The sequence below is a fragment of the Callithrix jacchus genome, chromosome 4 (genome assembly GCF_049354715.1).
Source record: "Callithrix jacchus isolate 240 chromosome 4, calJac240_pri, whole genome shotgun sequence".
Taxonomy (NCBI): domain Eukaryota; kingdom Metazoa; phylum Chordata; class Mammalia; order Primates; family Cebidae; genus Callithrix; species Callithrix jacchus.
The window spans coordinates 123,563,316-123,574,118 of NC_133505.1; the positions used below are offsets into that span (position 1 = coordinate 123,563,316).

General features: G+C 48.3%; 1 protein-coding gene across 4 annotated transcripts; it reads left to right on the plus strand.

Moving 5' to 3' along the window:
• The first annotated feature begins 2,668 nt into the window (after positions 1–2,668).
• On the plus strand, positions 2,669–10,600 carry VGLL2 (vestigial like family member 2). 4 transcript variants are annotated; one of them, XM_035296566.3, is made up of 5 exons: positions 2,669–2,953; positions 3,720–3,973; positions 5,293–5,602; positions 7,651–8,172; positions 9,346–10,600. In XM_035296566.3, the coding sequence occupies exons 2-5, from the start codon at positions 3,962–3,964 to the stop codon at positions 9,387–9,389; spliced, it is 888 nt and encodes a 295-aa protein (XP_035152457.1). In that variant the 5' UTR covers positions 2,669–2,953; positions 3,720–3,961; the 3' UTR covers positions 9,390–10,600. The 4 variants fall into 4 exon arrangements, with proteins under 4 accessions (XP_035152457.1, XP_078226889.1, XP_035152455.2 ...); XM_078370763.1 differs by having other exon boundaries at positions 9,491–10,600; XM_035296564.3 differs by lacking the exon at positions 3,720–3,973.
• The last annotated feature ends 203 nt before the right edge of the window (positions 10,601–10,803 follow it).

Genomic DNA, 10,803 nt, shown 5'->3' on the forward strand with positions numbered 1-10,803 from the left:
TCCTTCACTGTGGATTTAGGGGAAAGAGAATGGTTTCCTGCCTAAATTCAGAATTGATGCTCACTGACCCAATTCCTTGTGTTCCTTCTAACTCCTGTGTAGTCCATACCCTCGCTTAGCTTCGGTAAGATTTTTATAAACTGTTTCAAGAAGGAGGAGATTGAGCAATGTGAACGGAAAGCAGCCTTGGGCTGCTAGAATAACGTTCTCTTCGTTTTCTTCGTTTAAGATATGCGAAATTGTTCTTCCTGTAATCCATTTCGAAAATAACTTTCTGCTGGGCCTTGCTGGACTTGGAGAGGTTGCCGTGACTTTCTCTGAAAACTGAAAAAATAAATAAATAAATAAATAAAGGTCTAGTACTATGACCATTGCGAAATTTAAAAGTGTCAAAATGACCGGGTACAGGTAATAGAAGGTAGCTACTGAGAGGTGAGCAAGGACAAGAGCAAGGTTTCCAAGCGTTGGTTGGACGTGCTAGCGGAGCTTGCCTCTCGTCGCTTCTCCCCCACACGCCCCCCCAACTCTCATCCCCGCCGCTCAATACTGCCAAGCCCCATACTGCTGCGCGAGAAGGAGCGGACTTCAGCGACGGAGGCTTACGTCCAGAGATGCCCAAAGCGGAGCCTCTGTATCCAAGGAGGGACTGCGGGACTTGCGCGAAAGTGGAGGATGGGGCCCGCCCTGGCCACACCGATCCGCCGCGCGGCGTCCCTGGCGCGGTGATTGCATTGGCACCTGTACTCCTGCGGGCCTGGGTGAAGCCGACCCAGCAGAAAGGGTGCGCAGCAGCGGCCAGAGAGACTGGGATCTGAACTCCCTACCTCCCGCACACAGAAGAGAGCATTGTGGCTCTTTCGGTGAGAGTTCCGGTTCTTGCCCCAAAGAAAATGCAGATAAGTGGTTGTGCCTCTCTTCAGAAACTCCTAGGGAGAGCGCATTGAGGTGGAGATGTGACGGATGTTCTGCTTCACCCTCGTGCCTGGATAATCAGAAGCTCCAGAAACCCGCGGAGTTCCACGAGGCAGCTTGGCCCCTAAAAAGAGGCTTGCATGGAAATGTTCTAGAAGAGTGCCTTTATTTTAAATTTTCACTAAAATAGATTACATTGTAGTTAATTAAGGAAATTGTCCAATCGCTCAAGATGGCTCACCAGTTACAAGGAGTTGGAGACAGGGAGCCATTTCCCATATATAAATTAGGCAAAACCAAAAATGCAATACCAAAACAATATGGCTTCAGGTGTTCACTTTTTAAACATAAATTGATCTTCAAGCGTTAATTTATTCACAGTTTTATAGCCTGAGAATCTATAAAGCCTTTCTGTTGTATTTAAACTGGAGGGTAGCTAGGATTTGCAATCCATGCTGCCTCTTTCTTGAGTCTAGACTCAATGCTCCCAACCTCTTCCCTTGGGCCCCCAAGTCTGTCCCGCCACTATTCCCGTATTGCCCCTTCCGCCACCTGACCCAGCCTTAGAGAGAGCCTTGTCTCAATGCGTTCCTAAACTTGTAGAACTGAAGACTTCACTGTTACACCCCCTTTTCCGAGGGATTCGTGGTGAGTAGGGTTGGGAAGGATGGGGAGGGTCGCTGGAAGGAGGAAACCAGCAGAGATCTCAGGGCGGGCCAGAGGGAGAACGGTGGTTCAGGTTTTATAGTTGGAATGCATTTACTTCCAGCTCTGCAAAATGAAACATACCATGGCAGCTGGTATTACCGGCTGAAGAGGCAGCAAAAGACCTTTATGGGTGCAGTTCCTAGGATGCTTCTTCTTAGCGCCAAGGAGACCATGTCCCAAAAGTTGCCAAAATTTAAAAGGACTACGGCCGAAGAGACCCCAATATGGAAAGCCAGGCATAGGGGGCCGGGTAAGGCCTCCTGGACTCCTCGAAAGCAGCTCACCCCGGGAGCAGTCGGAGGCGGGGCACGATCTACGAGAAGCTCACGGGCTCCTGTGGAGATTATCAAAGAGAAAGGGGCGGGATCGAACTTTAGAGGGGCAGAAGGGTGCGGACCAAGAGAGCAGAATAGGGATGTGGTGGAGGCGGCGGAAGGACCAGGTCAGACTGAGCTAAAGGAGGTGGATCAGAGGACAAAGGTAACAGGTTTCAGCCACTGCCATTTCCCCGAAGAGGGAGCTCCTCCGGGCCCGGGAGGAGTACCCAGACTCCGACACTCTGTCTGCCACGACCCGGATTCCCTAGGGGATTCCAGGGGACAGCACCGTCCTCCCCACACATCGGGAACCGAAAGCAGAGAATTTGCCCCACCTCGGCACTTCTGGATGCAACCACTCAACTCTGCAGTATGAAACAAGGGCTCTCCTACGAGACCTTTCTCCAATTTTCTTTCTTTGCATATAAGAGCCCGGATCCCTCCATCCCCGCCTCTCTCTCTCTCTCCTATTTTAACCTGGGAGATTCCTACTCGCGGTGGGAAGCCTCGGATCCGCTCGGAACCGCTCAGTCTTTGGCACCCTTGGCCGCCTGCACGCTGGAGGGGGGCCCAGGGAAACACACTCGCTGCCTCTTCAACAGGCGTCCCTCGCTCCCCATTGGGCCCCCGGTCCCCGCCCCCCAGCGCCCCTTCCCCCTCCGCAGCCCCCGAGTGGCGTCAGCACGCCCGCCGGGCGAGGGGTTTAAAGGCCCACTAGCGGGAGCTCAGGCGCTTCTGCCCTGAAGCGCGGTCGGGACTAAAATCGCAGGAGTGGGAGGGGAGCGTGCCAGCAGGATTCCGAGCCGCGGAGCGCGCTGGCCTCGCTCCGCCTGATGACTCCAGAGCTTGGGTCCAAGCGCCGCCCAGGCAGCACCCCTGAGCTCCGCGGAAGGAGAGTTAATGAAAACACTTAACCGTCTCCGCTGCGGAGAGTCATGAGCTGTCTGGATGTTATGTACCAAGTCTATGGTCCTCCGCAGCCCTACTTCGCAGCCTCCTACACCCCCTACCACCAGGTACGTGTCTTCTCTGGGGTCTTTGGGAAGCAGCGCCCCGCGCTTGCGGCGGCACGATCTCTACGCCAAGGTCCGCTGCGCCTCCGCGCGTCGCGGGCGTCCGACCAGGGCGGGCACCGCCGGGATGCAGTGATTGCCGAGCCGCCTCCGTTGGTAGTGCAATTAGCTAACCCCTTTAGTTCCCCGGTTTGCTTTCGGGAAGCAGCTAAGCCCCGCTAATGTGAGCCTAGGGTTTCCCTGGAACAATCAGAGGAGGATGGCACGGGCTGGATTTTCTTCTTAGAGTCTGCCGGACTCCAGATTCTTCCAAGCCAGGTGCAGTAACAGGAAATGCAGGCAAAGCTCACGCAGGGAAAACCAAACTTTGGTCCCAATGGTGAAAGTAACAACAAAACCAAAAGCAAAGGCCAGCCTCTTTCTGAGATTCAAGAGCCGGTGTTCTCCTCCCTGAAAGCTTATCTCAGGAGTAGTTTCTTCGGTTTCAATTCTCCGGCGACCAGGGCAATTTATTCCAGATCCAGCGAATTCGTTTCAAAGAGCACCGTGCAGTTTTATAATTTTTTCTTTGCGAATTTCTGGGAGTATTATCTGGAGTCCGATTGACCTGGCAGAGGCGAGCTTGATAGACAGTACTTTGCCTTTCTCCAGCCTGAATAGCTGAATGGGGCAGCCCTGCTTTCAACAAGCACTTGAAGAAGACCACTCAACCCGGGTTCTGCAAACTCTTCAATTTCTATTCAATTCTGCCAATTTCTCTTTTCTTCAGGCTTCATCTGTTTGAACCATTTTCCTTCCATTTCCTCAGCTGAGGTAACAGAAACTGAGGACAGTAGTCCAGGAAATGAATGCAATCATACACTTGGGGGGCCGTTGGGGGTCCCCTCACTGGAAAGTGAGAGCTTGGTCACCGGCTTTGGGAAAATTGAAATACACCCCAACATCCCAGTGGATTTTGCTAATTTTCTCTGCAAATTTAAACTGTCTATTCGGAAATTTCCTGATGAATTAATGATGGACCGGGTAGGGTTCACTTTTTGTTTTCTTACCTCCTCTTCTTCTCTTTTAAACTTTACAACCTGAAGTTTGCTTTTTATCAATGTTAATTTGAGGAACCACCCGTGTTCCTCCTTGTAGGGAGGTGGTATTTAGGAAGTGGTTATATTGCTAAATCTTACATCGTTTTAGCCCCAAATAGCTCAAACCTTTTGGCTACAGCTTCTATGTACTTCTTCCCAGGGTGGGACTATGGCAAGCAAAGAGGAGAGAGGTGAATTGGTTTTCTGACTGGCCCTTTCTCCTCCCAGACCCTGAAGCAATCTATTGCATTAAGATCTTTGTTCATTTTTTGTACCACTCAGGCCTCCTCTTCAACGCCATCTCTGCCTGTGGAATGCTTTAACACTTAATTCAGTCCATTGCTCATTTCTAAGAAAATGTTCGCAGAAGCTGCACTTGCTTTCTAAAATCACTATCAGATATCTCGATTTCCCCCAAGTCACAGCCAGGATCTTAACTTTCTTCCATCTGCTCCTTTTTATCATTTCCTCAATATGTGTGGAGATGATGAAGGTGGAAATACTCATAATCCACTGATTTTTCCTTATTAAAGAGAAGATCTGTTTAGAAACTGAGGCAGACTTTTAAATGGATGTTGTATGGGTAACCAAACAAATATCAGCTTGCATTTGTTAAAATGATCCATATTTCCCCAGTCATAATGTTACCCTAGATTTTTATGACACACAATTCATTACTAAATGTAATTATTTCAAACACACTGTGGCATTTCTTCCTTTACATTCCTGGTTGCTTTCCTTCACACATTCCTATTTGCAGGGAGTGGATATTGTAGGGGTAGAGGGTCCGCCCCCCATTCTATCAGGGGGATGTTCGTCCTGTATCCTGTGCTTCTGCCCTGGATTCTCAGGCAGAGCAATCAGGCCCTAACTGGACTTGGGTGCCCTTTACCCCTGGAGTCTGGTTTTAAAAATATATCTGCCCTGAGCCCAGCTATGAGGTCAAATTCACCTCTAAACCTAGCTGCTTAGGTGTCTCCTGAGACTTTCACCCAGACATTTTAGGAGAAATTTTCTGGGTGTCAGAGGGACCAAGAACCACAATCTTCCTCTAAGGAATGCTGCCCTTTCGTGGATGCAGGTTGGGAGGCCTGCTAACTATGTTGCCCCACTATTGCTGGTTTTATGCTAGCAGCACAAGGCTTAGGCCCATAGGCCAGTTTCCCCATAAATACCTTAGGAATTAGGATGAGAGAGTCAGTCTGAACCAAATTTGCCATCACTTTTGAAATTGACATCTCTGTTCTTTCTCTCTCTGGGCAGAAACTAGCCTATTACTCTAAAATGCAGGAAGCCCAGGAGTGCAATGCCAGCCCCAGCAGCAGTGGCAGCGGCAGCTCCTCGTTTTCCAGCCAAACCCCAGCCGGTATAAAAGAGGAAGAAGGCAGCCCAGAGAAGGAGCGCCCACCAGAGGCAGAGTACATCAACTCCCGCTGCGTCCTCTTCACTTATTTCCAGGGGGACATCAGCTCCGTGGTGGATGAACATTTCAGCAGGGCCCTGAGCCAACCCAGCAGCTACTCTCCCAGCTGTACCAGCAGCAAAGCACCAAGGAGCTCTGGACCCTGGCGAGGTGAGTATGGGGATCTGCTGGGAAGGACGCATAGGAAGTCCTCTCAGTGTGGGCTCCACCTACAGGAGCCTAAAAACATGCAGCTGAAAGAATATTAGGTGTCAGCGACAATGTGCAGAGGAGCATTTGGGAAACGTAAGGAGAATGCACGGGGAAAGGGCATAGGTATAAGACAAAACTCCTTGGACAAAACGCTCTCCTTGGAATTGGAGGGCCTAGGCTTGTGTGTTGGCTCCACCACTTCCCAGCAGTATGACCTTGGGCAAGTCTCTTAACCACTTTGAGGTGACTTTATTTACTGCTCTCTAAAATTAGAATAACACTTACCCTCCTAACTATCCCCAGAGAAAGCTATAAGACTCCAACAAGAAAATGGATGTAAATATGCTGTGAAAAATGTGAGGCTTCCAGCACCCTCCCAAACCAGTGAGTGAAGGATCTTCAGCACCAATAACTTAAAGGGCAATTTCCCATTTGCAAACATCTTCCCATTTGCAAACAGCTCTAGAGCTCCATGCAAGCAATACCTGCTTGAGAATGTCTCCTAAAACCAACCTTTGCCTTTCACCAGGCTCCTATTACTTGGGAAATCTTGAAGCAGAAGTGTCTCAGTAGCAAGTAAAATAACAAAGAAACAAAAATTTAGACACAGACAAAACACCTCTAAGAGTTTTCCCAAAACACATCCCCTTTTTATTTTTCTACCTTCCCCCACAGAGCACTGCTTTTTGGTAGCCTAGGACAATTATTTGTCGGACAAGTCAACTAAATCTCCCTTCTATTCTGAAATCTCAACTTTCCTTTATTACCAACAAGACAAAAGTGGGGGACCCATTAAGTAAACTTGGCTCACTAAGCTGTATTTGATGTGTACCAAGCTGAAAAAAGAGGAAGTTGTTGAAAAAAAGGAAACAAATTTTCATTTGTCTTTGGGAGGGAAATGGCAACCCTTCACCTCCTCTTTTTTCCTTAAGAAAGTCTGGCAGTTTGCACAAGGCTTGCCCTTAGACAAGATCCAAAAACGTTCATTTTAGATACAGAATATTCTTTTTATTCTCTGCCTAAATATTTTTAACAGGAAGATTCTTCACCACTTAGAATGCATTTTCAATTCGTTTAAAATTCTCTAGTATATGGTGCAGATGCCTTCCACAGAGGAGGTGTTCCATAAAGGCTTCATGAATTAAATATCTGTCTTTCTCTCCCTCTCTACTAATGGCAACAAATGTGATCTAAACGCTGATCTCTTAAAATGCTACCACGGGCTAGGGGCCAACAGTGATACTGACAATAGTAATAATAATTACTATTATTGCTGGAGTCCTCACTTTAATGCAGAAAGTTAATGTAAACATCGGATAAAAGACCTGTCTATTCGTGTCGTTCTGTGCGAATAATAGAGCTGCACTTTTAATGTGACTAATTTATTCTTCTGCTTGCATACTTGGAGAAAAACATTTGAAAGATGGTTTCTAGAAAGAAAACTAATAATAGCAAGACTTCAAAATATGTCGATGGACTTTTATGCTGTCAGAGACCTTGGAGGGGCACATTTTCTGGAGCCAGGAAGGCTGAAACACGAGAGGGGGTAGTGAGATCCCTAGGCGGCCGACCAGAGTGGGGAAAGGTATCTTTAGCTTGAGGAGAGGCTGAGGCTGAGAAAGGGAGACCGTGTCTGCACTGAGTCGCGGGAAGGTCCTTGCACTTCAAGGCTTGAGTCCCGGAGGGCGTCTCTCCGCTCTTACTCTCACTCTCCCGGCCACTCGGTTCCGTTCAGAGGAGGCTGCTGCGAAATGGGAGGAAGCAGGCCTCCTTCTCAGGGGTTCCTTTGCAATGCCCCCACCTCGCTTTCACAAACTGCAGCCCCCTTAGAAAAACGCCGCTGCAGAGGCGGGGGCTGCCTTCTGCCCTCGGCCGTGACTTGCCAGCCTATTGTGCCCGCCCGGCGCCCTCAGCTCTCGAGAGGGGCCCTGCAGGTCGGCGCTGAGTCCCGCCGCAGTGACACGCACCTCTCTTCTTTTCCTCCACTCCGCCTCCCCGGCCTGCAGACTGCTCCTTCCCGATGAGCCAGCGCAGCTTCCCCGCCTCCTTCTGGAACAGCGCGTACCAGGCGCCGGTGCCCGCTCCGCTGGGCAGCCCTCTGGCCACCGCGCACTCGGAGCTGCCCTTCGCTGCCGCTGACCCCTACTCTCCCGCCGCGCTGCATGGCCACCTGCACCAGGGCGCCACCGAGCCCTGGCACCACGCGCACCCGCACCACGCGCACCCGCATCACCCCTACGCCCTGGGCAGCGCCCTCGGCGCCCAGGCCGCCGCCTACCCGCGCCCAGCCGCCGTGCACGAAGTCTACGCACCGCACTTCGACCCGCGCTATGGGCCGCTGCTGATGCCCGCCGCCTCGGGGCGCCCGGCCCGCCTCGCACCCGCCCCGGCGCCCGCGCCCGGCAGTCCTCCCTGCGAGCTCTCTGGCAAGGGCGAGCCGGCGGGCACCGCGTGGGCCGCGCCGGGGGGGCCTTTCTCGAGCCCCTCGGGGGACGTGGCCCAGGGTCTGGGCCTCAGCGTGGACTCAGGTAAGCAGAGGAAGAAGTTTGGTCCCCGCGGAACCCTTCGGCCCCACGTACCCGACCCTGGGCTGTGCCTAGACCCCCTTAATCCTCCTTGGAGATCTTGAATTCTGTGGCCCAAGGATCTACATGGCAACTTTGGGTTTCCACTGTTAGATGGCCCTGTGCCAACGGGTAGGCGGGATGAGAAAGTAGGACCCTACCCTAACCTGGATGGTAAATACTACAGAGGACTTTTTTTTTTTTTTAATAAAATTTGGTGGAAAAGTTCTAGCTCTGCGCTGTTCAATACTGTAGCCGTTGGACACATCGTGCCACTGAGCAGTTGGTACATGGTGAGGCCGAATTAAGATGTGCTGTCAGTGTGTAATACACATTGGATTTCCAAACCTTTGTGCAGAAAAAGAATAAGATTCATCTCATTGACACTTTTATATTGATTACATGTTGAAATATTTTCAACACATTGCATATAGATTATAAAAATTAATTTTCATCTGTCATTTCTTTTTACTTTTTTTCTAATTGTGGCTGCTAGAATATTTAGAATTATGTTTATGGCTCCTATTGTATTTGTATTGGACAGCGCTGATCGAGAGTAGCTGCTGAGAGTACAATTTAAAATCTAACATGGCTTGGGGGAGTTGTCATCTAGTGACAGTTATAAGGAAAGAAAAATGTGATCATGCTATCAAGTTAATTGCCAAATAAAATACATCTCTTAAAAATGTAAAACGTAAAGAATATTTTAAAATAACAATCCTAAGTTTCTAGCTTAAAGAATTGGAAATGTATAGTTAATAAGAGTTTGCTTTTTTTGCTTTCTTTTCTTATTGTTAGGACAAATGAAAGAAATACTTATAAAATAAATGCAATCACTGGCTTATAGTCTGCCCACTGCCCCTTTCCTTAAGTGATTTGGCCTTTTTGTTTGCTTTGCTTTTACTTTCAGTCACTGCCCCCCACCCTGAACTTTAGATGAAGTCTGTGACTTTCACAATAAAACAGTGGTGTTTTGTCTTTCTTTCCTTAAATATCTTGTGCCTTCCCTCCCCCATTCCTTCTTTCTCCCTCCCTTTCTCTTCCTGGTCCCCCTCTTCTTCTCTCTTTCTCTGTCTCTCTTTCTCTCTCCCTCCTTCCCTCTCCACCTCCTCTCTCTCTTTTATCTTCTATTTTCAGGTTTGCAGCCTCAGGACAAAAGCAAGGATGTGTACTGGTTTTAGACAGCCCATCTTCTTCCCTGTAGGTCTCTGCATAGTGCAGTTGATGCCACTCAGAGCTGAAATGGAGTGGGTTTGTAACAGCTTCTGATCTTGGTTTGCAGCTCGCCGTTATTCCCTCTGTGGTGCATCCCTTCTGAGCTGATCTGCTGACCCAGGGTTTCCCCTTCCCCTTCCCTTCTGACCAGCCTTGGAGGCTCAGCATCTGTGCCTCTCACTCCGTGGATGAGGACATGGGGGAAGGCAGAGACTTCAGACTTCTCAGTGTATTGGGAAAACCAAAAACCACAACTGCAGAAATTCATCTAAAAATAATTCCTGCTGCTGAAAGAGCAAATCCAAAGACTCTGAGTTAACGTTTGACTTTTGGCGGAATCACTGGAAATATCTGTGGTGAGATGGCTTAGTCAGGTGATATGATATCATAAGCTTTCTTGGAAAGGGGGGAAAGAAAATGAGACTTTTTGGTGTGAATATTTTTTATGCTGATGTGAATTATTTTGTTAGGTAGTGTGATTACAGCACTACTAATGTCAGATTTTAAAATGTATGTGTACTTGCATCTAAGACTGTGGTAGAGAAGTAAAAAGAAGTCAATTCCTTCTTCCTCACCTCTCAGCCTCCAGATCCCTTCCTGTCCATCCCCTCCCTATAACGCCCACTCCAGACACAAAGATACACGTTTTTCCTTTGGACTGTGAACATGGAAGCCTCAGCCTGAATGTGAGTGGCAAGTGGCTTATCTGGAGCCACCTGCCCAAGTCTTACTAAAATGCAGCTGTTGTAAGACAACTGTTTAAAACTCCAGAAATATATCAGCCAAGGTGGCATTTCTCAATATTTGGCAGAACAATTGCAATTGCACTGGATATATTATATATATATATATATGTGTATGTATATATATCATATTTTTTACGAGGAACATTTTACGATGAAAGAAGAAACCCTTCTCTGCCTTCTCTCCCACAAATTCTGTCCCTCTCTCCTCTGGATGAAAAAAGCAAAGAGAGACCTGAACTGTCTCCATGGAGAAGAACTGGCAACCACCACAAGCAGAAGTAATGTGCGTGAAGTCTCTGTTACCTCGAATTTTTTTCTCAGTCCCTCTGATTGTGATTTAGTGTTGGGGCAGGGGAAAGGGTCTGTGCGTGGGCAAAACTGAAGGTGATGAGGAAGAAGAGATGAACATTAAAGATGTCTGTTTACTATGAGTTCACTGTGTTGATTCATAAAAAGAAAATAACTTAGTTTTTTTCTGGTAGAAAAAAATAACATAGTACTATGATTTGATGTCAGTAATATTATATATAGATATAGACAGATAAATAGATAGTTCTTTCTGTGTTTCCACTGTGTTTGCTGTGCTAGGAATCTGTTAGCTGTTTCCACCTCACATCAGCCTTGGAGAATGAGA

Excerpts from the sequence above, each read along its gene's own strand:
- VGLL2 (XM_035296564.3), top strand. The coding sequence starts at position 2,873 with ATGAGCTGTCTGGATGTTATGTACCAAGTCTATGGTCCTCCGCAGCCC. Across the intron at positions 2,954-5,292 it reads CCTACACCCCCTACCACCAG|AAACTAGCCTATTACTCTAA; the intron begins GTACGTGTCTTC and ends CTCTCTGGGCAG. Across the intron at positions 5,603-7,650 it reads GAGCTCTGGACCCTGGCGAG|ACTGCTCCTTCCCGATGAGC; the intron begins GTGAGTATGGGG and ends CCCGGCCTGCAG.